Consider the following 26202-nt stretch of genomic DNA (forward strand, 5'->3'; position numbering starts at 1 on the left):
TGTCACAAAAACTCAATGCTTCTATTAGTTGTCAGGAAGACAAATTGGACATCAAATTTTCATCCCTCCAGTACAGTCATAAATATTTAACACCAGTGCACCGGCATTATGACTGAGGGAGATAATAAAAACACAGCCCGCAGGATGACACTTTTACTCTTCATCCACATTTAGAGTCTGAACTCTCAGTCGAGTAGTACATTCTTCTCTGTCAGGCTGCAGCATCCAGCTGTATGTCCAGTTTGTTTTCTTGGTGTGTTATTCAAAGATCTTGATCTCGGTAAGAGTTCTCACTCCTTCGATCATTCACGCTACTGCATAGGTAAACACACACACACACACAAAGAGACTGTTTATACATGTCACACACAAGGAAAGTAATGATGTTAATAATGAAATGAAAGAGAATACTTTGGCTGTAGTATGATCCACAGCAATGTTATTGTGTTTTTACATAGAAAAGAACAACATTTAGTCGTTCTCGTTATTACTTTGTTAGCTCTTGTCTCAGTGGCACTGAGCTACTTCTGGGTCATTCCACTTTGTTAAGAGCAAACTATTTAGCAACAGCCAAGCTCAAACAAAAGTGCCATAACAGTATGGAATGAAACATCCAAGCATCTCAGTTCTGGAAAACACCCAAGCTTTTAGCAGCTAAACACAAAACTGTAGTCACTGCCTGTGACAGAACCAAAACATGTGAGCTGGGAACATATGTGTAAGATGTACATTGTTTTTCTATTAAAACCACTGGCGCTCTGTGGGGCTCACTGTAGAGCTCTCTGTGAGGACAACAGCAGCACAGAAAATGAAGCAGCATTAGGGCTACAGCAGTGGACAAAGGCAAGAGGAGCAGTGCATGCACAGCCATATGAGATTATAATCTGGACCATTATATTTCTTCTTTTTAATGCCACTTGGCAGTGGATTTGTTTTTAGATGATTATCCTGCTGAAAGACCCACTAGCTCAGCTTTTGGACAGGGAGAGATGCATTTGTGTCATGATGCACTAAATTGTATTTTTTTTATACATTTCTATTGCAACAAAAGAAAAAAAGAATGATTTTATGTGGTGTTTTTCTTGTCCAAAAGCTTTATCTGTCAGTTTATACAATGCTGCCCCTTCTGGCCAATTTAAACAGCCCTTATACTGACTATTGACAGCAGCAGGAAGAGGAAATAAAAATTCCACAGCGGATTGAAATGAAAATCACATTGTGTTTTAATTTCTGAGTGGATGGTTCACTTATTCAGTGTGTTTGCAAACAGTTCTCAGTATAAAAAAAAATCTGTACCATTACTACTGGGAAATACTTTACAATTATATGTCAGTAGTTTACAATAAAGTCAATTACATCTACATAACTGATCTATACAACTGCAGCCAGCAGAAAACCTGCATATATAAAGTACCATAAAATGAGCAGGAAAAAAAATATGTACATTCTCCTGCTTTTAATAATTCAATAATAAACAGAATAAGAGGCTCAAATCTATACACCCAATTAAAGAACATAAGGTGCCTTTTCTTACTTAGAAAATTATCTAGTGATATGTGCTCCATGAGAAAAAAAAAATCTAAATCATTAAGCAAAATTCAGTAAAATGCACTTTAATTAGAGTCTACGTGGCGAGCTTTTAAATTAGTCTTTCACATTCTGTGTGTGTTGGTGTGGGAGAGTAAGGCAGGTGCTGCGTGACAGCACACACTCAGTGTTTGAACCAGGTTAGTTTAATGGTACCGAAGATCTCCGGCTGCATTCTGTTCTCCAGAGGATGTGTACACGAAGGCAGGTAAAGGCGGAAGGGATTTCTGTCCTTAAAAGTCTGCCACCATTTTAGTGTTGGCACCGGGCACCTCTAACATGGATGCACCAACTCCTCCTGTCCTGATGGAAATCTAGAACTGATGAGTGGTCCTGTATGCTTTAGATCTGTCCATCAGTGCCGTGATCAGGCAGTGGTTAAAAAAAAAGAAAAAGAACAACAAAAAAAGAGACACCAAAGGAGCCGTGTGTTGTTCCTCCCAGTTTAAGTGCTTCACTTGTCAAGCTAAGGTCGGTGGAACCTGGAAGAAAGAAAAAGAGGAAGGGGGCAAAGGTCAAGGCTAAGAGAGCCTCCAAACAACACTAATAAAGTGCTGCTGAATAAAGCTGAAGAACATTCAGTGAATTATTGATGAGAACTGTGTGTGTGTGTGAGCCTTACCGAGTATAGATCCTGCTGTCTTCGTGAACCTCCATCTCTGAACTCTTAAATTCGTTGAGCTCCTTGCGGATGGCAGCCTGAGAGGAGGAGACGTGAAAAAAACATCAAAGTTCTGTGTATTTACACTATTTTCTGTTTTTGCTTTTATGCGATATCACACCACTTCCCACCTTCTCTGCATCCTAACATGCTTTCTGTTCTTCCATATTTTCTGAGCTCCACTGGACCAGGTAATTCAGTATTAAAGCAGAGTCTGTTTTGCATTCCTGGGATTCTTTCCTGATACTGAATCTACTTGGAATGCAAATCCTCTCAGAGTTGACCAAAGTAAAAGAAGTTGTGGGGCTTAAGCTGTTTCTTGCTAAGAACCTCCAAGCCACAAGAGCTCTGGTAATACAAAGTGAGAGGTGTGGAGTGTGTGTGGGTGTCTCACCTTGTCAGCAGGAGTGAGCTTGGTCCACGGTTTGTCTGCTCGCCGGTCGTAGTCGTGAGCATGCGTGCACTCGACGTACTCGTGGAAGCGCAGGATCTTCCTGGCCTGGAGCTCAGCCACTGTGGGTCTCTGGGACAGCTGAGGGTGGAGTAGACATCGCTGTCAGGTTCTGCTTTACGGTACTAATAACCGTCAAATGTATGACACTTCGTTCAATCCTGACCTTTCTGGTGAGCCTCCGTTTGATCTCAGATCTCTCCATCCGTCGATCTGCTTCATTCTTGGCTGTGGTAGGAGAAGACATTCCATGAGAGGGGGAGAAACACTGCGGCCAGTCAGGTGGATTTCACCCGAGCTGCCGTCTGCATGCTGCTGTAACGGGAATCTTTAATCACGACCCTGCTGTGCACAAGGCTCCACATTGTTTTTAGTGGGGCCGAGGAGCGTTGTCTTGGTTGAGTCATTTGAGGACAAGCAGGACGTGGCGGTTTGGTATGAATCCTGGATCAAAACGTGCTGACAGATTCTGACAAGTATAATGTTCAGACTCTGTTCTGGGATGCCAGTGCGGCCGTGTTAATTCTCCCGCACAGAGGGCTGGTTTTCACAGATTTAGGCTGCTGGTAGGGTTCATGTTGTTTTAACAAACCACCAAGTGTGCTTACATGGAGATCAGTATCCAGGCTAGGATCATTTTCTGGATTTAAGAAGCCCTGAAAATAAATTTTAATAACACACTATGTATAGTGGCAGCAGAGGAAGTGTCTCATTTTTGAAGCATAAAAAAAAAACTTGTATTGTTGGTAGTTAAAAATGTAACCCTCTGAATGCCAAAAGCCTCCAGCCGGTTTAAAAGTGGCACTGAGTAAAGTAACTTGGCTTGAAACCTATGGTCCTTGAATGCATCGTGTGTGACAAACAAGGTTCCATCATTAAACACATTGTCTATTTTGTTACTGCAAATCCTGTATGCAGTAACAAAATAGAGTAAAATGACAGGAAAATATTCTCCACTCTTCAGCACAACTGAGAAACCATGAATGATTCAATTTAAACCAGCAGGCACCTTAGCAAGCACTAGAAACACATGACTTTATATTGTAGTGGACAATGACTGGCCTCATTGTCCACTACAGTATAAAGCCATGACTGGATATGTGAAAACACTCAAACTACGTGGAGTTCAGAGGGTTTAATATACCACTGTATTAAATGGAGAAAATCTTTGGCATGCTGACCACCATTTTCTGGTGCGTGGCTAACTCCTCCACTGTACTTTATCAATGAAGTTTCCCTCTTAATGGATGTTTTCTTAAGTGGATTTCATCCATCCAAAGTTACAAACCCAGTCTGACAAGATAGCCTCAAACTTAGCAAACACAGTAAATGTAATTTGTATTGGAACTTGAGCTTGTGTTTATTTGCACACAGTTTGTTATCCTTAGAGACAAATGTACAGCACGTGTAGCATCATTAATCACATGCTATCACAGATAATCAATACAATCGTACTAATATTTCAGTCATGTGTTTTTCGAAGCTTAAAATGTAATGAAGCGACCTCAGCGCTAATAATACTAATAATGCTAATAATGTCAACGTCAATACGCTTGAGGCGAGAACAAGAAAATCACATTAGCCAGGAGGAAGAATGACTAAGGCAGTCTACTTATTTGAGGTGATCAGAAAAATGACAAGTGTGCTTTTTGACCTGACATTGCAGACGAGTGAAAGATGGAGGGGGAGACTCACCTTGAAGAATGTTTCTCTGCTCCAGCTCTTCTGCTGTTGGTCTCTGACTGAGCCGCCTAAAGACAGACAACATTTTAGAATCTTCCATAAGAAACCAGTAAACATAATGTATGAGTTTGGTGGACGGAATCAGTCAGACTGCTGCTTTAAAGGCAATGTGTGGCTACATTAAGATCGATTTGCTAAAATTCAAGCATTTATTCTGACTTCAAACCGGCATGGTGAGGGTCCTTTACCGTGTCAGAGCTGTGCCGATCTTGTTCCTCACCGCAACCCACTGCTCCCTGTTGTTCCAGCTCATGCTGTCCGAGTTCTCCTGAGCTTCCCTCTCCAGCTTCAGGGCTAATGTGTCCTTCCTCTTCACACGGCTCGCCAGCCCGCCTGTTACACATGGCCAAGACTGATGTTAATGGCTTTGTGTTATGGTAAATCTGCCTTCTGTGTACTGGAATTAGTGTGCACAATAAGAACAGGCATTATGAATAACAGCTCCTTTGCACACACTATCCTGAAGCAATGAATGCCCTTGAGGGTCATATTGTTACTTTATGGAAATTTAGATAAGGCCATTTTAGGCTTTTACCTAAATCATCCGAACCATCCATGAAATAACACACTTTCACTTAGTTCATATGTCTGTAGTTGAATGTGAGTGGTGTCTCAGCCAAGAGGACAACAAGGTCAGGGACTGGCATCAAGTTTCTCCTTTTTGAACTAAATATATTTTCCAAATAATTACTTTATGTCTGATCGCATTTAGTATCCAGTTAAAGTGGTTCTATGTAAAATAGCTGGTTGGTTTTACTTAAAACAGAAACCACTTCCTGCACCCGTTTACTGACAGAAGGCAGGAAAAGAGCCAAGTGAGAACATGACATTGTAATTACTGGCTGAAAGCTCATGTGCTGAATAGGAACAGGTCTGAATGCCGCACAGTAAGAAGAACTCACTTGGAGGGCCCTCCTCCTCGTCATCGTCTTCTTCGTCATCGTCTCTGTACAGGATGGGCCCGTCGGAGTCCGAGTCCTCCTCGCTGTCCCCGTGGTCTCCAACCTCAGGGATGACGCTCACCCTGGGGTCTCCAATCAAACCCCTCCTGCTGCGTGGCTCCAGCTCAGGCTGGCGGGAAGGTTTTGGAGGATGAAGCTTCCGCAGCTCCTCCTCCATGTCGAAGTCGTCATCTTCTGGCCTGTGAAGGAATGCAGCAGCGGTGAGAGAGCTGATGAAGAAGCTTTTTAAGGCTTGTTAAGCCTGAGAACACTTAAAGGCTTCTTTCATGGGTTGATATTCTTATGTGGTATGCAGTTGAGGGAGAAAAGCTGAAGAGATTAACAGCACATCTGCACAATTCTTGTTTGGATGAATGGTTCTCTCTTGCTGTGAGCATGAGAGCATCACACTACTACAAGGTCTACTACTTTGGAAGCTAAAGTAATTATCAATACATAGACAAACCAGTAACAACAGTCTTTTATGGTGATGGCTCTCAGTGCCCTTTAAATTAAACCAAAATCAATCTAGTGAATATTAAAAAAAAATAAAAAAAAAAAATTTTTAAAAACGTAGTTTTCAACGCAATGTTTCTTTGTTAATCAAACATGTAACATAATGCTCCAGAGAAAACTTACAGCCTGAGTGGTTCAATGGTGACAGGCAGAGAGCGCCGGGAGTTACCCCCTGCCTCTGTAAGGATATCTGGAGGAGACTCAAACAGCAGTGAGTGGGCCCTCTGAGAGCCGTCGGGGTTGGGTTGAGCTGGTCCGGGGCTGGCCAGCGCTCTCTGGATGAGAATGTGTAGAGGGACGGCTGGAGGCTGGCTGGGAGGCTCGGTTGTTGGGGTGGGAGGATCGGTTTGCACAGTGGGCACAGGAACAGAGGAGGTGGCGTTGGGCGGATGGAGACTCTGGACTCTGGGAGGAGATGGAGGTATGTGGGAAGGCGGTGAGAGCACAGATTCAGTGGAGGTCTGAGGCAGTGGTGTGTTTGACTTGTCCTCATTGTTATCTCCTTTCAGAGCAGCAGAGGGCGCCGCTGCAGGGGCAGAAGAAGGGTCAGTGGTGGAGGACTCTGGGACCTGAGTGGGATCCACAGAATGGCGCTTGGTGACAGGAGTCATCCGCTTTGGTGGGGTTGGTGGAGAGCGCTTAGCCGGGACCGGGCCTACAATGATAGTGCTGCCAGGCTGAGAAAGCTCTGCTGTTAAAAAGACATCAACAACATCAATCAGTGCTTGTAAAGACAGATGACAATCACAACATGAGGACGCACATTTAATCTGGAGAGAAGTGACGTTAGTTTCAAAAAAGCAAACATGTCAATTTTAGTCGGGGAGAAAGAATGTTCCTGTTACTGCTGCTTGCTAAGTCAGTGGAGGGAAACACACATAACAGACAACTGCATCAACAGAATTGAATTAATTGTCAGCTGGGATGAAACACATTCACACACAACATGTCCATCCAGTTTCCATGCATTGCTTTCTTTGCAGCATTTAGAATATGTTAGTTTGGCTACAAACAGCTCCATTTGCTGAAAAACACATGCAATGGAGGACTGCTGTTAAAAATGGAGGTGACATTTTCCATGTGCGAGATCTGCCATCCAGCTGGGTACCTGAGCAGGCCTGGTCAGCCCTGTAGCACAGGTACACGGGTAGAGAAAGGTACGCGCCAAGCTCACTCTGGCGTCTCCAGCTGGTCCAGTAACAAGGTTGCCTGACCTTAGAGGCTCTGTTCAATGTGGAAGCTGGCAAAAATGAGTGGAGATGTCAGGGATGGGGCTGGGTTTACATTCCAAGCTGGGAGATAAATACGAGAGGGCGGTTTTCAGATAACGTTTTTCTTGGCTTAACGCTGTCCAGAAGCACAGTATGCATCCATCTTTAGACAATAAACAACTTCAGTGGAAAAATAACCGAGCAGAAGATAAGAAACACTTCTCCTGGATGCATAAAGCACAATACAAAGTAGTGTTTGCTGTTTGTTTAGGACATCACAGAGTGCTTTCTAATAAATTAAGCAAACAAATAAGGGACGAAAGTGATCCTAATGAAACACCACAAGATCAAATAATTATCCAATACAGGTGGTAAAACATTTGCAGCTGAATACTAACACAGACACAGATCAGATGACATTTAAACCATCATGAATAATTTCAGCAGCTTTAAAAATATCAGACTAACACTGAAATACAGTGCTTTTCCACTGTAGCAGTAAGTTGTTTGACTATACCTTTCTCTGGTGTTTTTGACATAAAAGGGGAATAGTGTGTAGCTTCTGCATTACTTCAAATAAGAATATCCCTGTCCTGGATAGGTACTTCCTCTTGACTCAAAGGCTCATTTAGATATTCATGGTGGTAAAAAACAAAAACCTCTTTCAGGAAATCAAGCTATCTAACCTAATCCTAACCCCAAAAGGGTTAGGATTGGAGTCACATTTGCAAAAACACAGTAGCTGATTCTACTTGTACAGGTCGAGCTGGCTGATAAATAAGACTGTTGAATACAGAAATGACAAACTAAGTGGCAGGTGGATATTTTTAGAAAAGTTCTCAAGCTTGCAGATATCAGTCGAAAGGTATACACCACACAGTAATATAAACAGAGTAATAGTTCTTATTCCAGTTAAAACCTTTTAGTCAGGTTACACTGACTAAAAATGTGGCAGCAGTGAAAATCATCCCTGAAACTACATCACTGACTCCATCAACAATATATATGACATATGCAATGCAGCCATAAAAAAATATAAAGTTTGTGGGAGAAAAGGAAAACAGAAGATCAGCAGGGACTGTACAGCTAAACTGCTGAACACTTAAATGACAAAGTGCATTACACAGATGATCTCACACTGTGACTGTACTGAGAAACAGCTGAAGCCTATTTGTAACAGTGTGAAATGTAATGTACATGCATGAGGAGGATCTCACCTAACAAATGGCAGTGGAATGTGTCCCTGCCACAGAGACAGTTACAAACAGACAGTATTAGGATGGGCTGTAAACAAGAGCAGCAGTGGCATGCTGGGACAAAAGCTATGAAATACTAACAGCCAATCCGTTCCTATCTGCCCTCTGGCGAATTGCTCCCAGTGTTGCATAAAAGGTACAAAGACAAGCCGGTGCGTGTCTCCTCTCTAGAGACTGGTGGCTATCCCTGCTCTCCGAAACTGCACAGCTAGCAACATAGTGGAAAACACCTATACTTGCCGACACAACTGAAACATAAACGTGCCATATTATTTACAGTGTCTAGTCTGATAAAAACTATTAATTACACTATTAATACTATTAATACACAATACAGAAAAAAAGTGAAAAAATATATCTGCATGGTAAAGGAATCATTCCACAAAATGACTTTCAAGTAAGCCAAGAGGTGCTGTGTGGAGTGACCTCAAAAAAGCTGTTCACACAGACAATGGTCCAAAATTCCTGCCTGGCTTAGAAGTTAGCAACATAAAGGAGTATGATGAAATGAATTTTCTTTTCTTTTTTTTAATTCCTGAAAATATATTCACTAGAACCTGAACATCATATATCAACATCTCACAGATAAACTGGAGAGTTTAATAGGGTCATTATATACTTGGGTTGCAGGCTTGAAAATATTTTGCTGGACAGTGGACACTTAATAAACATCCCTGCTTGGTCATACACTCTATAATAGATTTAAACCAGAAAATGGAACTGAAATTCACAAATTCAGATGTTACAATTTAACCCCAACCACACCAGGTTGATCCATAGTATATAGTGCTTCCCTATGGCAGTACACAGAAAAGCAACAAGTACTTGATGAGCAGCTGTGCCAACACCCAATTTTTGTCTTAATAAATATAAAACTTGGTTTATCGCATTTCATAAAACTCCTTCATGTTGCTAACCCCTAAGCCAGGGTTATACCAGCACTGGGGAGGAATTTTGGACAATGTTTACTCATAGCACTGCTGCGATTGCAAATAAAATGATGCTGCCATGACAACTTCACCAAGGTTTAAAAAAAGCGTTCCTTTTCTTCTTTAATTCAAACAACAAACCATGGACTAAGTCTGTCCAAACAGCACAACAACAACATTCAGGCAAGTAACGCCCCTGAAAGAAGGTGTGGGCTCTAACTTTGCACACCCAACATACCACATAAATCCTGACCTGATGAGGCAGCCCACAGCAGTTTTTCTGTCATCAAAAAAAAAAGACACACAAAGACATAGCTGTACACAGTAACACTGACTGCATGTTTGCAGGAAGCAACAAACTCACCAAGCAGTGCGCTGTTGCGGTTGGTGGGCTTGGGTGGAGGGACAGGAGGCTGCTTGGCATGGGGAGGGATGGGGGGCGGCATGTCGGAGTCGGTTGAAGAAGCATTAGCGAGAGAAGGACGGGGTAGGTCATCTGCTATTAAGGAAACTGTCCTTGGCGGCTTGGCCACAGCTATGGGAGTGGAGGATGAGGAGGAGGAGGATGAAGATGAGGAGGAAGAGGAGGATGGGGTCGGACTTCTGCCGGACTCAGTGGAAGAACCGGTGAGGAATTTAGGGGGCAGCAAAGCTTGTTTAGGAGGGGGAGGGTCCTGCTGGGGGTCTTGCGATGGACGAGGGTCAGGAGCAAAGCGGACACCAGCAGACTCTACAGAGGGGAGGGGGATGCACAAACAAACAGTTACAAACTAAAATAAAAGGTTCAACATGCTGGAGGGAAAGCTGAAGTGTTACTAAAGCTTGTAAAATATGCAGCGCTATCAGATCTTATCCAGAGACGGGGAAACTCTGATCAAGCTTTCAAGTTATTAGAGGATGAACATGAAACAGACGATTTGAACAGAGCAGCCATGGAGAAAAACCAAAAGAAGCCAGGAAGGAAGATTTTTTAATGATGTTTTTCATTTGAATCTATACAGCCTATTTTATCTATGTTCCCCAAAATGTTGCAATTTCATTATCAAAAACAATCTCTTTGTTACTACAATGTAGGAGAGCATCATGTCAACATGATGTACCAACAACTGTTCCTCTGGAAAAAAAACACAATGTACCATAGGAACATGTACTTCAGGATAATCTGGTAAACAAAGGAGCTTTTAAAGACACAAAACACTGAACGTGCCACCGGGACACTAAAGGTACGTACAGCATGACCTAAAGAAGCAAAAAGCTAGCATCCCATAGCCTGTGCCTTTATAGAAAAACTGCCCCATTTACTCACTTTCCACTGTGACATTGTGTGTGATGACTTTTGGGATGATTGTGGTGAGTTTTTTTGTCGATGATGAGTCACACCCCCACAACTGTTGCTATTCTGCAAAGGGATAATAATCTTGGTAGTGGTGCTCTTACCTGAGCGCTCTCTGAACTCTACAGCTGGGGTGTATCTGGGCAGGGTGGTCCTTCTGTCGGCCTCTGAGGCTGGTCGAGCCTTCTTGTTGTCCTCTGAGGAGCTCTTCTGCAGAGATGGCCGGAGGTCCATCTCAGAGGCAGGCCTGACTACAGGCCGTGAGTCATCCGCAGACCGATGAGGCATCGGCTTGTCTCTCCTCTCCTTCTCCCCCTCGTCTCGACGCTCTCTTTCATTCCTCTTGGCCCATTCATCCCATCTGTCCCTGTCATCTCGCTCCGTTCGAGTGTCTTTCCTCTCCCTGTCTTCTCTCTCATCTCTGTTTTCTCTTCTTTCTCTCTCTGGCCGCCGATCTCTATCTTCTCTCCTGTCCCTGTCATCCCTCCTTTCTCTGTCATCACGCTCCCTGCGTTCACCCTCGTCCCTGTCTCGCCGCTCCTTCTCGTCCCTGTCTCGCCGCTCCCTCTCGTCCCTGTCTCGCCGCTCCCTCTCGTCCCTGTCTCGCCGCTCCCTCTCGTCCCTGTCTCGCCGCTCCCTCTCGTCCCGATCCCTCCTTTCCCTCTCATCCCTCCTTTCTCTCCCATCTCTCTTATCCCTGTTGTCTCTGTCCGTCCTTTCGTCCCTCCTGTCTCTGTCTTCTCTCCATTCTCGTTTATCTCTCCGGTCAGCTCCCCCATCTCTTTCTCTTTCCTCTCGCCAGTCCCTTCTCTCTACGTCTTCCCTGTCCTTCCTCAGCCTGTCCTCTCTGTCATCTCTGCCATCCCTTCTCTCTTCTCTGCGGTATCTATCATCCTGAGGTCCTCGAGGTAAAGATCCCCCTCTCTTGTCATCAGACGGCAGACGGCTTCGTCTGTCTACATCCACAGGGAGCCGTGCATGAGAGTCCACATCCAGAGGAGCCCGGTTACTTCGGGAGGCATCGGACGGCACTCTGTTTCGACGCTCATCTCCCTGAGGCGGTTTGAGGCTATTCCCCTTGATGTCAGACTCTCCTCGAGATACCCGCACTCCGGCTTCAGACCCCCTGTCTGCATCCACTGGTATGGGGTGACCATTTTTCACAGGTGGAGCTTTGGAGTGGTTCACATCGTTGCTCTCTGTCAAATCAGACAGCGAAACAAAAGTCATTAATTGGTAGAATAATTTTTTTTTTTTTTTTTTTTTTTTTTAAAGAACTGCGCCTCTACTTACCGGGCTCTGGGATGTCCTTTAAAACCCCCCTTTCAATTAGCTCTTGTCGACTTTTCCTAACAGAAATCTTTCTTTCCAAAGCTGAAAGAAATATTAGAAAAATACATCAAAGATGGCAATGTATATCACATAAAAACAAACAAAACAAACAAGCATACCTATAGATGTCTCTGTGAACTTCTCACTTGGCTTCTTCTTCCTCCATTTCCAGGGCTTGAAGATCATTCCCATTTTTGAGAACTTCCCTTTGCGTTTGGATGGAGGTGTCCCCCCACCAGAGTTTCTTTCTTCGCCTCCTGTCGTGTGCTGCTGCAGGCTGACCTCATCGTCTGCATAAAACAGGACATAGTGTGGAAGAATTTTTAAGCACTGTCATTTTTTCTGCTAAAAAAATACAGGATTCCTGACCAGGTAAGCATAAATGCAGGGCAGGGCTCAGACTCTCTTTTAATAAAAGGGCCAAACCTTTCAAACAAGGCTGGTCCAAATTCCAGTCTACAGTCTGCATGTAGCTCATATGCTGCTATTTACATACTATGAGAATGATTTGTTTTCATCTGACTGAAAATAGTATCATACAACACAGCAACCAAACCCCTTAATACTGTTAAATCAACATTTTGCAATGAAATAAAATCAAAACAGCTGAGTGGAAGGGGCAACTGTGACAGAAACTGTGACTCAAAGTTCCATAGTTGTTCTTCTGCTATTGAAAATCCAAAGAGAGGAATAACTGGGTGTGCAACCACCATCATAATTCTTATGTGATGAGTCCTCGGAAAATAGCCAATTACACAATACTGAACAGCATGGCAGGAGGCCTGTGGTTTAAGTACAGGGTGGAACAGTTGCACAATTAAGTCATTTGCCTGAGCATTATCTGTCACACAGAAAAGCTGGCATGACTGTCAATCTGATATTTTAATGAGCCATTATTTATACATACATTACCTTAGTAGAAAACACAAGAATGTTAGGTCAGTGTATCTATAGCAGCCAAAAAGAAAAATCCTGTCTCATGTTCTTTTGTTATAAATCACAAAATTAAATTACATTAAAATAAATTAAATCAAAACAAATTAAGGGTTAGAGTTAGCAATGCCAAACTGAATTAAAAAGCAATGAATGAACTAGTTTTGTTACTACCAAGACTGTTAAAATGCCTTTAGTACACAGAGGAACAGTGAAGTTACCAAAGAAAAAATATTAGCTGTGCTCAGCACAGTGGAAAACAGGTTTAAAATTAATGAATGAAAGAAGAAATGGGAAACGATGGAACTACAACTGACTGATTTCAACTCAACAATATGTGACAAAGGGAATTATTCTTACAAGCCCCAGGGCACCATGACCTGCCTTCAAGGCCGGAGATAAATGTGTCCAGTCAAAGGAATGTGATTGGGTATGAGTCAAAGAAAAAGCCCTTCGATGTCGCTTAATTTAAAAAAAAAAATAAATGAATAAAATAGTCTAGTCTGTGCACTATGCACTAGCTGGGTTTTTTTTGTTATTATTTACAAGCATCTGAACTGTAAGGAGACCTAATCTACCTCACCCAACCTGCATGCCTTAAACAGAATGATACTTTAAAAAAGTGATAAAGGTAAATTATTGCCCAGAGCCATTTTCACATAGGTGCTTCAGTTAGGCCTGACATATTGGGGCCCATCTATCATGTACTTGATTCCCAGGCTGGGCTCTCTTAAATATTAAAGTCTGCAAAATATTTGAAAATGTTATCAGCAATTTCAAAAGGAAATAAAACTAACCATCCAAACAGGGCCGCACATGGAAATTGTTTAACAATTCAAGTTACATGCTCCTTAGTAACCCTCTGAATACCAAGCAGTTGTGGTTTTAATTAAATATTACAATATTAGACTTAGATTCTACTTTTCAACACAATTGCATATCACATGTTACTTACAAAGACAGTCAGAAACTGTTTTTATGAATGATTCCAATCATTCATACTGGCTTGCAAGTTTATGATTACAAGAAATGTCAGCTACGCATTTCATGGGACATTATGCATCCGGACAGGGATTTTTCAGTGCCAGTGACTGTTGACTATACTAAGAATAAATAACCTTCACAGAGGTAACCCACATCTAAAGGAGGCAACACCACAAAAACACTGTCTATACAATGCTACACTGCCGGGACAGAAGAAAGTCGCACGTACCTCCTTGTGTATTCACAACCTCTAACAGAAACAGACAAACACTTCACAAGGAAAGTCAGATGAGGTGGTATAGTATGTCAATAAAATGTTACACAGGACTCTCAACAGGTTATAGTGATCAAGCATGAACAGTGAACATATAACATAGGTTCAGTCTGTGTTACGTTGAATTTCTTGTTGTTTTCTGACCAATTCATTCATAGAAATGTACATTATGCTTGTGTATTATACATCTCTAATGTGCCACACTGGTATTATCCTATCATTACACAGGGCTGTACTGCTTGGTTTCAGTTTGTTTTTGGTTGATAGAATATAAACAACCCATTGCTGCAACTACAACAGGGAGCACATTCTTCCATGAAGTGCTATTATTGTGTCTCCCCACAGTGTAATGTGAATGAGGCTGCCGAATGCATGTGTGAAATCCCATGCTTAAAACACAGGCGCACAGAGGTTAGTGACCTCTACACAGATCACTGGCTCTCACAGTTATTTCTGAGTGGGTGGTGGTGACTGGGAGAACACTGGTGCATGTGGTGACCTTGTAGCACAATCTGTGTGATAGCTGCAAAGCAATGCTCCACGCTGACACCAATAACAAAAACAAGATGCATTGTCTGGATCTAAACAGATGAAACTTGCTTAATCAACATCTAAATGCTAACCAGCTGGCACGAATGCTTCTGGTCAAATTGTCCATATGACTCATGTCAATCACATGACACTAAGTAGACAGAATAGCACACCAGAGACCAAAATACTTTTTACAAATACAGCAAATATGTGAGTAAGAGGATGATCTCATGTACTTGTTTCAAAGGGACACTGCAAAATGTTTGTAAAATAGCCCAACAATTACAAACATACTGATTCAGGTCATGCACGGTGTTATTTACGTCAAGACAGTTAGCTGGATTCCAATCGCTGCTAGCTGTGTGTGCTAATATAAATTTGCCTTCTGACAGCAAAACCAGTTCTGAATGTTTGAACTGTTGTTAGCTTAACCAGAGAGGTTTTCTATAAATTGTCTATAAGTTACAAGAGTCTGTGTCGCCTGATGCCTTGCTTTTCAGATATGCCTCCATACTGCTGTGTACAGACACTGAGAGGTTTGTACATTTCACAATCACCACATTCCATCTGCAGCATTCTTCTGCACCTGTCTGTGCCTGCCGTCTCACAGTTACTTTGCTTTGAAAACACCTGCTCGTGTAAGCTCTAACCATTCCTCAAACAGGTTGCTTCCACAGTCGCTCAGAATTCTGTTCAACCATTTAATTGCCAGGCCTCGGACTCACCCGTGTTGCGCTGCTGTGTCACAGTCTCGCTGCTAGCACTGTGTCCCATGCTATGGCTCCTGTCCCCACGGGCCTGCCGGGCGCTGCCTCTCCTGAGGCCCGCGGCAGGAGAGGAAAACCTAAAGCCACCTCGCTCCCTTCTAACTCGACAGAGCTCCTGTAACTCTAGAATGTCTTGACTGCTCACTTGCGTCGTTTAGTCTCTACAGTCTTGCCCTCCCCCTCTGTTCAGCCTGTGATATTTGGTCTCTCCCTTCAGTCCTCCCTCCTTCTTCTCGCTTTAAAACACAAACACACTCACTCAGTTCTTAAGTCCCTCCCTTCCTGGAGCTCTGACTTCATAAATAAGGTACACCAATAAGGTAATCCAGCAGTCTTAGATGCCTTTCATTCCTGAGTGGAGATTTTTCAGGGGCAAAGTTCACAACAGGCAAGCTTTGAGGCTGGCCAGTCCAACCATCAAGTCCATGAGGGATTTGCAGTACGATGGGGAGGGGCTGCAAGACCATTTTACAGATTGACAACAACACTACTCCCTGAAGGGCGGCAAGGGGTGGGCCCTGCACGGTGAGGTAACTTGAGAAGTGATAGGTGAGCCGGAGCCAAGGTGGAGCTCAGTGCCAGAGAAGAGGAAGTGACAGAGAGCAGGTGTCAGGTGGCACTCCGGGGACTGTCCTTTTAAAATATGATGATTTTATGTTAGATATGATAGAGAAACTTGTTTTTCTACCAGATACAATCCCGGTGCTAGATGTCATGTCTGAAAATGCATCAAATTTGACAACTTGACAGCTTTTTACTTTCATTTTTCCTCTAAACTATTAAAGAGCTTTAGTCTCATGCAGGGCGGAAACAGGGCAGCCCAGCAGTCTGTGGCTGAACATTTCTATCAGATAAGTGTGATTAGATTCTATGTAATCATCGTGTGGGAGTTAAAAGAGCTCCTTCTGGCATGATAAAAGATAAAAACGAATGCCATCATTTATACTCCTAATCAGACAATTCTAGTTTACAGAAAGTGACCGTTTATGCCTAATTACAAGAAGAACAAATTTAAAAAAAATAATAAGAAGAAATGGCTACAAATGCTATGATGTTAGTTGTGCTGCTCCCCCTTCAGTCCACTTACAACTACAGCACAACAATGACCAAGAATGTATGGAATGCAAGACCACAAGTTGGCTTTCGGCGACAAGGATGGTTAATTTAGACGACAACCCTCGAGATCATGGTCAAATAAATAGAAAATTACATTCCTCCCACTCTTCCCGAAGAGCAGCAGCAGGTGGAGACAAAACATATGTTTTCAGGCCCTCAAACCAACATGCTGAACCTGATGACTCACAGAAATACTATCAGATACTGTCAGCAGGACAAAACATACAAACACAGAGGATCAAAAGACAAGGATACATGAAGCAGCCTTGTCTTTATGTCAGAAGCACATCGCTGTTAGAGCAAGTCCAAGGAGGTAGTTTATTTTTACTGCTTGGCCACAGGGCCAGGCAGGGATGAGTAGATCAAGCTTCCTTAATCTGTTCCTGCCACGGCCCGCTTACCTGTGGTAAGTGCTCCTGCCCTGCTCTGGCCTGGCCTTTCTACTGATATTTATGGTCCCAAATGACACTCAATAAAAGAAACTTTAAACATCTGTTAGACTGAAAGAAGGATTACTTACGAAAATATTCAGCCTGCACAGCCATCCTTATTGTATTTTCTGTCCCACAGCTACACACAACACAACAGCCACAAAGTAACAATCCGTGTGAGGTGATACGCAGAGGTCGTTAAACGATCGAGGTCAGTGGTGAAATAGACACAAGGCCATGTGTGGCTGTTAGAGACACCGGCAGCTCTGCTAACATACAGGTGTGTCCTCTGGGTGAGGGCCAATCAAACAAAGGCACTGATAAACAAGCACGTCACATGGCCAACCCATTAATGGGCAACTTTATAACGCAATCTCTCTCAATACTACAGTGAAGGTAGTGCTTCCTGTGATAAAAAAAGTATATATATACTTTTTTTTTTTTAAATCACAGGAAGCACTTGAGATTATATATATATATAAATAGTAAGTAACTGGCAAAAGTGATTTTCCTTACCAGGTTTTTCCATCACAGTCCCAATATCAACGGTTAACAGCCCCTGCAACAAATTCAGAGAAGAATGTTTACATGAGTACAACAATATCTAATGATTTTTGCTGTCTAAATTCATGTTTTATATTAATGTTTTCATATGTAACATTAAACATCATTTCACCAAGGACTAAAATAACTTTGGATCCTATAAAAACACAATCATTGAACAGGTCTCAGAGCACTTCAAGAGATTAGAGCTAAACAAGAGATCTGTGGCGTTAGCCAAAACAAAATACAGCATTAATTACATCAAAAGACTAACTGAAAATCAAATTTAAGACAAGGAAAAGATTAGGCAAAGTGATGGAGAAAGGAAGAACACTGTTTCCTTGAAGCAAATGAGCTGACATGCACTTAAATTTTTGATGAATTCATAATTCATAATAAATAAGTATGCATATTTTTAGTTGACAGTTAAACCCCAAAAACTAACAAGATTCTGTGAAATACAATAAATTTGTCATTCGATAGCGCAACTATCGAATAACTAGAAAGCAATAATTGACTCACTTGTAGCCAGCAGTCATCCCTTTGCAAAACAAAGGGAAAAACTTTATACAAGTTGTAAATTGTTAAAAGCTGAATATCCATAAAATATGGAGCATGTAACACCTGTAGGCACTTAGGAAGCTGTTGTACCTACTGACTCATTATATAAGTGTTTTTTTAATCAATAATCAACTTTTTGTGATTAATAGGTACAGTATAAAAGAATATTATAAGTTACAAAGACATGTTTGACTTTCAACTTCTGGCCATGATTATGTTTCCATTGAGATGCAGGACTTAATATTGCAGACAGAAATGAGCCCGCCATGTTACAAATGAAATAGGGGTTTTTATGTGACTGTGAAGTTACACCAACGTAATTAAAAGCTAGCCATTGTTATTAGGTCCAGACAAAAGGATGGTTAGGCTGTTCATATATTGAATGCAAATGAAGAGAGGAAACCCATAAACATAGTAATTATAGACCAGCAGCCCAGGAGATCCACAGTGCCAAACACTAAAGAGCATCACTTCACAAGAGAAGTGACTACAGCTCCATGTTACTTTACACTGAATTGATTCCCAGTGAATACAAAAACACACCAAGTATTACAATGTGTGTGTGTGTCTGTGTGTGTTTAAAGAGAAACAAACTTCCAAGATTTAGCATTTATTAACAATTTGGGAAGGTGCTCTGGGAGAAGGAGCTAGTTAAGGTGCTTGTGTTTGTAGGTAATTCTTTATTCGGGAAAACACAAGCACCTATTAAACCAGACTGACATCATTAGCTTCTAATTTACTTTATAAAACAGTCAGACCAGCATCAATTACCTCAGCCATCTTCAAGGAAATGTTTAACATGCCAAAGTCCAAGCTGGATTTTTTTCCCTATATTTTTTAAAAAATGCAAGCAAGTTTGTTCTCTAACAGTCAATCCAGGCATGGTTAGCAAGCAGTAGCAATTAAACATTTTAAGGAACTGACAGTAATAACACCCTTCATTTCAAGTCAATTTCAGGATGACAAGGACAAATAAACAGCCGACAGAGACAAACACAATTTGTGCCCCTCTTTCCCACAGCAGCTATTCAAAAAATGGCCATGCACACAATTGGTTAGAATCAGAAGGTGCGGCCACGCCGTGACGTTAACAAAGGTGGGCCCTAACAGCAGTATCGGGCTGCACTTTGGAATGTGCAAGTCTCATGAGAAAACAACTGGTAAATACCCAACCTGTGTTACTAAACAGGCTGCACAATGTGTACACTGCAGAAAAAAAAGGGTGAGTGAGGCCTGGTTGGCAAGTATTTGACTTTCTTATCAGGTGGAACAGGCCAAGTTCCTTTTTGCGACAAAGCACAAGTAAAAATGCGTAGTGAAATCAAAATTCAGCAAACTTACTTGTATTTAAGATCATTGATCCTCAATAAAAATATTCCTGAGAAATGTTGTCCTTGAAGCTCTGCTGTAACTTCCAGTTCAAGCAGGACAACGCAGCAGCAAGGTAATGATGGCACTCACTGCAAAACATAAGAAACACACAGGTACATAAGACGGGAGTACACAGTGTCCTTCATGGTGCTGAGCGTTTTTTTTAAAAACCTGCCGAGTCAGCTGTTTGATAGATAAGGATTTCATTTCTGTTATTGTCCAGGACAAAATTGTCATGGGTGACTAAAACACCGGCACATTTTATTGCTACAACAAATACTGTACATGGATGTGTATCGACTTCTATAAACATTTACATCAGCTTTCTAGCAGCAGTCGTCAACCCTCTGCATGGTCAGCATTGGTTCAGTCTGACCGGCTTGACAAGTTTCGGGCTATAATGTGCAAACATGCTCTGCACCTGCAGGCAGGTTCCCTTGACTTATGTGTGTGAGATCATGTCAGATCAATCAGTATTCAATAATTCATATAGAGATTGAGAGAGGATGTGCAAAAACTCCTCCTAGCACAATAAACACTGCGGAAGAGTTCTATTCACTGATTGCAATGTAGGCCAAGTCACACTTGAAAATGAAAGCAGCCATAAACTCTGTTTGTTTTTTTGGCACAGAAAAAAAAAGTGCATAAAGAGACAACTTACTCTTATGCTTAATTAGTGGGAGCCTTTGAGCTTTCTCAGCAACGAGGCGGTCCCATCTAGGGATAATGGGAGACATGACACCCGAAGCGTGTTTCTTATGTCCAGTCCACTCCGTAATTTTGTTTTGGCCGTCATTAATTGCTTCAGTCGTTCTTGTTCATGTTTTCTTCCATGGCTTGTCTTTTAATGCAGGGTGCTCGGTCTCGCAGTTTTGAAGGCTTCGTTGCCTCATTTGCGAGTCTGTCGCCACATCACTCAGAGCGGACTTGGTGTGTGAGAATCACCTGTTGCAATAAATCCGTATTTTAAATAGGACTCCTGATATAGTCTTTTAAATGCGGGTTTCTTTTTCTTTGAAGGGGTAGGCTCCTCTTCTTCTGTCTCCTCGTTAGGCCTTTTCCCCTTTCCGAAGAAGCTCTCCAAAGACGTTTGTTTTTTATTCATTTTTGCTGCTTGTGGGCTTAATTTTGGGGTGCCGTATCCCGTGACCGAGACAAGCGTCTGGGCAGGTGCTTAAAGGCACAGGCGGATGAATCTGATCGATTTATAAATGAAACAGCTTTCAGACTCAGATAATGAATAATATGTTTTGCTCAGTCTTTCTGTGCGGCCCGGTACCAAATGACCCACGGACCGGTACTGGTCCCCGGCCCGGTGGTTGGGGACCACTGCTGTACATGATTGCATAAATAATTAATTCTTGCAAGGGAAAATAGTTTTGCTTAAGAGAAACATAAGGCATGGTCAAAACAACATTGAACTCTTTACGTCCATGTTTTAATAGACACCACAAAAACAGAAAACATTCACCTCCACTCAGAAAGGGTGGTCCGAGAACCTTCTAGGGCAACACTGCTCACCACTGAATGACTGTGTTCCTCATATCAGCATCAGCAATTATGCAAATGCATACTTTTAGATGGAGCATTTTGCTCTACCAACATTTCTCACACCCCGTCATGCATCAAAGAAAATGTATAGTTTACTGCCAGATATCGGCTCTACTAGCATTGCACATCTAGAGACTGCAATTTCTGCCCATTGTTCTTTGCAAAATAGCTCATTTTCAGTCAGACTAGATAGAGAGCATCTGTAAACAGCAATTTTCTCTTTGTACAGATTCTCAATAGGATTTAGGCCTGGACTCATTCTAATACATGAATATGCTTTGATCTAAACGATTCCCTTGTTTGGGGTCGTTGCACTGCTGGAAGGTGAACCACTACCCCAGTCTCAGGTCAGCCTCTATCCAGGATGTATTTAGTTCCGTCAGTCCTTCCTTCCATCACTTCACGCATGCTACGCATCTATACCTGCTGAAAAAAGCATTCCAACAGCTGCCCAAGATGCTGCCTACACTATTTGAGGATGTGTTCAGGTTGATGTGCAGGGTTAGGTTTCCGCCACATATAGCATTTTGCATTAAGGCCAAAGAGTTCAATTTTGAAATTTTGAAATCTGACCAGAGCACCTTCTACAAAATATTTGCTGTTTGCTACATGGCTTATGGCAAACTGCAAACATGCCTTCTTTGCATTGCTGTCCCCCAACAATGACTTCTTGCCACTTGCCATAGCTGTCCAGTAGACAGATTCTCCACCTGAGCTGTAGATCTCCACAGTGATCACCGTGGGCCTCTTATTGCTCCTATTGCTATTGTTTGTAAGTTTTACCCAGACCCACCCACTGAGGTCTACAACCACATATAAACCATGTTTCCCCACCAAACAGTTAGAACTGATGAAGTTGCTTGGATGAGCAGGGAAACATCTTCCAGAAAACTCTAGCCAGTGAGTTTAGGAGGACAACCAATGCGCTACTTTGTGTTGGTCTATCATATAAAAGCCCAGTAAAATACATAAAATGTTTGTGGTTGTAACATGGGCAAAATGTGGACAAATACAAGGGGTATGAATATATTGCAAGGCACCGTATATATATTTTTTTACCAAAATACTAGGGCTGAGAGGCCTACTAGAATGTTACTGCATTCTCTTTACAGTACAACTGCTAGCTCATTGTTTCCCATCAAACTAAAATATGATACGTTTCCTTTTTCGGTTACACTATCTGTAAATTATATAAATCCTATTACTCAAAAACTTTAAAAAACAAGTCTTAGTTATGTCAAGTTAAGCATCATCTCATTTCTTGAAACTTTGTTACCCCATCTCATATTTTTTTTGTGTGTGTTTTAACTACCAGTTAAAATATTAATGGAACATGCCTAGTGCAGTTATTATATAGGTTAATCAAATCAGGAGGTAATAAAGGTATTATTTGAAAAATGAAAAATTGATTTGAATGTGATTTTGTTGTTATCTATAAAAGAAAAGAAAATAATTGTATATTTTTTTCTTATAAATATACACACTCTGTCATGAATAACAGCACATATGACAGAAAAACTGGACAGCAAACAACTACAGCAATAATTTTGGCTGGACATCAATGGCAAACTAATTATTTCTTACAAATTTAAATTCACCCTTAAATTTTAACTGTTAACAATTGGATTTTGTTTATTTTCTTCTAATTAAAGCAAGCTTAATCCATTTGTTATTCATTACTTCCAAGCAGCCAAGAGAGAGAAGTTGATACACACTTGAACGCACAAATAATTCACTAGATAAAGTTCAACACCACTGCAACCCAATTCTGCTCTCAAATATCCTCCCAGGCCGGCAGCAGAGCCAGCACAGAGGCAAGTTAATGTGTACTCGTTTGTGTGTGGACATGCCACAGTGAGTAAACTGGAGCAGCTGAAATAGTGGATTGCTTGGAGGCCTCAGGACACCACGTGAGCATGTGCAAACAAGCACTGGGTCACACCCACTCCTGTCATTATTCCAAAGAGCATCCAAAGTAGGGGCCTCTAAATTTACAAAGTCATCGCCCCAATGCAGCATAATGGACGGAGCTCTCATGGACATTCTCCGAGTACATTTTAAAGTACAGGAAGCAAAACGACAACCAGATTTTCAGGTTTGGTAATAGGAGCCAGCAACAGCATCTTGAATAGAGGTGAGGCCTCATACCTCTTCACAAAACAAGCTGCAGAGTTAAGCACACAACAATTTAGCATGAACAAATTATGCAGTGCAATAAATCAGTATCAATCACTATAAATCTACCATGTTTCTACCATTATTAGTCCTCCAAAATCGAGTGAAGTCAGCAACTTCAAAATATGTTGTGAAAAAATACAGTTTTCGTCACTGAAAAAGGTAAGATACCATAAAAAATTTAATGGTATCCTCTTATAGTTTTAAATCGTTTTTGTGGTGGGTTTAGCAACATTTTTTTCAAACACCTGTGCATGTTAAGGAAATTTGCAAACCACAGGCATCAAGCATCAAAGTAATGTTACTGCCATGGTGCCACTTAAAGATAAGTTTGACTGTCACCTACTTGAGTGAGTTTACCATGGGTTAATAAGCATATGAGATACACATGTAAGCTACCTTTTAGTAGTTTACTCAGTGCAAACAATATCCCAAGCATTAGGTCCAAAGATTCCTGCATAAAAAATAATGCATTTGCAATGTGGGAGCCATTTCATCTTTAGTAGATATGATTCTATTGAAAAGTCAGTGTTTAAAATCAGCTGTTTGCACTGCATTGCAAATTTCACACAATGTTGTTTGTTCACTGTAAGCTCCCAATTAGCTCATTAAGGACTCCCAGTTTGTCGGATAAAGAGCCGGAGCTTTGCAGAGCGGAGGGGGAGCACAATCGGCCATTGTGCCAAGTTCATTCTGCAGACTTGGCAATCGCTAAACGAAGGACTGAGCTGCACTTTGCTGGGAGCGAGCTGAACGGATTTCTATAAACCACTGACTGTCAACATGCTACACACATCTAACAGTCTACACAAACACTGTATGTATGTATTACATACATACCTTGATGATAAGAAGTAAATTCAAAACATCCACAGAAAACTTTTTTAATATTAAAGTAAAGTTTTTGAGATGTAACGACGCCACTCACCTCTGGATACAGCCTGTTGCGTGGCAAAGAATCTGTTATAAAAGACAAGATCAGGTAGGTGCTCCTTTTCCTGGGTCTGAAACCTGCAACGGCCTTGCAGCATGCCGTACTTATTCACCTGGTACCAATTCTACCTAAATGCAGGAACTTAAACTATAAATACTCTTTTAAAATTAACCTCTGCAAACCAAGTCAAATGCAACTACCCACAACTATCTGTATACAAAGCACACAATAACATGCCTGCCCTGATTACAGCGCGGCCTATCTAGAACAAATAAATATATAATAAACAATAAACTGCAGATACTTTTGTCTTTCCTCTCTCTAAGAGTCTGCCTAGAACTACCAAGGGCGTATTACTGTTGTGTTTAGCCAGAGCTAAAAGCAGCAGCTGCCTGTCAGAACAAGTCGACAGGCCTGCGAATGGAATGCAGTGGAATTCTTCACAGTCAGGTGAGCTGTTTCCCCGGAAGGCAAATCTCTCACAGTTGGAGTAAGATAATATAATATAACATAATACTACAGCTGCCTTGTCAAGGTCCGAGCTTGCAGACAGTGATGCCTCAAATGCAAAGTTTCACAGAACCATAAAAGAAAACATGAAATATGGAAAAAGGCTGACAATCTGGTAGTAGTTAGGTAATCAATAAGACAGCTAAACTGCTATTGAGGGCTATTATATACCTGATATTTTCAGGTATGTATTATTATCCATGGGACAGACCAGGGTGTAAAGAAGATTAGTAACACGTCACAGCAACCCCCTAACTAACCCGTCACTGTCAATCATTTTGCAGATATATTCACACATAATGAGACATTAGGCTGATTATAATCAAAGACATGTACACAGGATCAATCAGAACGTCACAGCAAGTGATACAATGCAGGCAACATTTCAGCAACAGTGGGATTCAGAATATTACTGTACAGTCAGTACTGATATCCTGCAAGTAACCCTGTGTACTGTTTACTTTACACAGGTCACACTTTACACAACTCGTCATAAATTGTGTCACTGCCCTCAAATCCTGACCTGAATACGGAAGTGATCATTTAGCTATTGTTAATAAAAGTCTGACCAATTTAATAAAGGCAAAATATATAAGTATTTTAAGTTTATGGCAACTTAAAGTGTATAATTAATGCAAATAAATGCAAGAAGCATCATTCTGCTGCGCTCCGGCAGCACTAAAACTACACCAAAGTTAGTTTATTTTATTTTTTTGAGAGTATACAAGTACACATTATTGAAAGGTGATATAAAAGCGATTAAATAAGTCGTTAAGAGGGCTGGACTGGTTGTAAGAAACGCACACATAGAAACGCAGTACCTGTACAATGCTAATCCTTAGCTGTAGCTAGCTAAAGCCAAGTCAAAGCCTGCAACAGGTGGCTACTGCCCATGTACTTTAGCACTAGCTTTGTTAGCTAACTTGAACTAGCGCTGACTTGTCGCCCACAAAGACCAGTGTATTATGGTGTAGGAAGGCAACTTACCTTTTTTAGTAAGTGGTCGACTTGTGTGGGAAAGTATCCAGATTGGCGGAAAGGCGTTTTCCCGTTTATGTGAAACCCTGATTACTTTTGACACTTGTCGCTGCTGTCCATCACAGTGAGAGGGGCAAGGCGGAACTAACTCCACTAAACTACCTTTGCACCCAAATCAAGCCACAAGAGTAACCTTCCGAAGCAGGCGAGAAAACACACAAGCACACACGCATCGCCTAAAGTTTACACCGACACGCTACAGCTTGTATTCAGATGTTCTTTCTTAACACTTTGCTGTTACAGAGTGTTGCATGTTGACTCGGGTAGGAAGATTAAAAACTGACGCGCATGCGCGTTTTGACTCAATGTGGCTGCTTCCCCCCAACCTAGAGAAAGGGGGGGGGCTGTGTGAACATGCGACGCAGGGAAACCACGTGACCTACAGACATAATAGGGTAGGCACGGAGTTGTCGCGCTAATAACCAGCAGCTCCACTGAGCCGTCACTGTGAGTCTCAGCCTGAGACAGCACCGGAACCTTCTGATCGGCTCCAGAGACAGACGACTCTGCGTATTTACGCACA

General features: G+C 41.8%; 1 protein-coding gene across 9 annotated transcripts; it reads right to left on the bottom strand.

Annotated features, from left to right (window-relative positions):
* Positions 1 to 408: 408 nt before the first annotated feature.
* phactr4a (phosphatase and actin regulator 4a) lies at positions 409 to 25944 on the bottom strand. 9 transcript variants are annotated; one of them, XM_028423204.1, is made up of 16 exons: positions 25629 to 25944; positions 19442 to 19560; positions 17513 to 17555; positions 12080 to 12250; positions 11922 to 12002; positions 10733 to 11827; positions 9660 to 10025; positions 7008 to 7139; positions 6023 to 6590; positions 5345 to 5583; positions 4631 to 4775; positions 4395 to 4450; positions 2866 to 2927; positions 2643 to 2780; positions 2210 to 2286; positions 409 to 2069 (listed from the first exon to the last, which is right to left on the bottom strand). In XM_028423204.1, exons 3-16 carry the CDS (start codon positions 17523 to 17525, stop codon positions 2054 to 2056), a joined length of 3159 nt encoding a protein of 1052 aa, XP_028279005.1. In that variant the 5' UTR covers positions 17526 to 17555; positions 19442 to 19560; positions 25629 to 25944; the 3' UTR covers positions 409 to 2053. The 9 variants fall into 9 exon arrangements, with proteins under 9 accessions (XP_028279005.1, XP_028279014.1, XP_028279022.1 ...); XM_028423213.1 differs by lacking the exon at positions 25629 to 25944 and adding an exon at positions 24126 to 24426; XM_028423221.1 differs by lacking the exons at positions 17513 to 17555; positions 19442 to 19560; positions 25629 to 25944 and adding an exon at positions 15408 to 15893 and having other exon boundaries at positions 10733 to 11202; positions 11275 to 11827.
* Between the last annotated feature and the right edge of the window lie 258 nt (positions 25945 to 26202).

Source organism: Parambassis ranga, chromosome 2 (genome assembly GCF_900634625.1).
Source record: "Parambassis ranga chromosome 2, fParRan2.1, whole genome shotgun sequence".
Classification (NCBI taxonomy): Eukaryota; Metazoa; Chordata; class Actinopteri; family Ambassidae; genus Parambassis; species Parambassis ranga.

Excerpts from the sequence above, each read along its gene's own strand:
- phactr4a (XM_028423179.1), bottom strand. The coding sequence starts at position 15,456 with ATGGGACACAGTGCTAGCAGCGAGACTGTGACACAGCAGCGCAACACG. Across the intron at positions 5,584-6,022 it reads ACCATTGAACCACTCAGGCT|GCCAGAAGATGACGACTTCG; the intron begins GTAAGTTTTCTC and ends ATTCCTTCACAG. Across the intron at positions 2,928-4,394 it reads GCAGAGAAACATTCTTCAAG|CCAAGAATGAAGCAGATCGA; the intron begins GTGAGTCTCCCC and ends CTCCTACCACAG.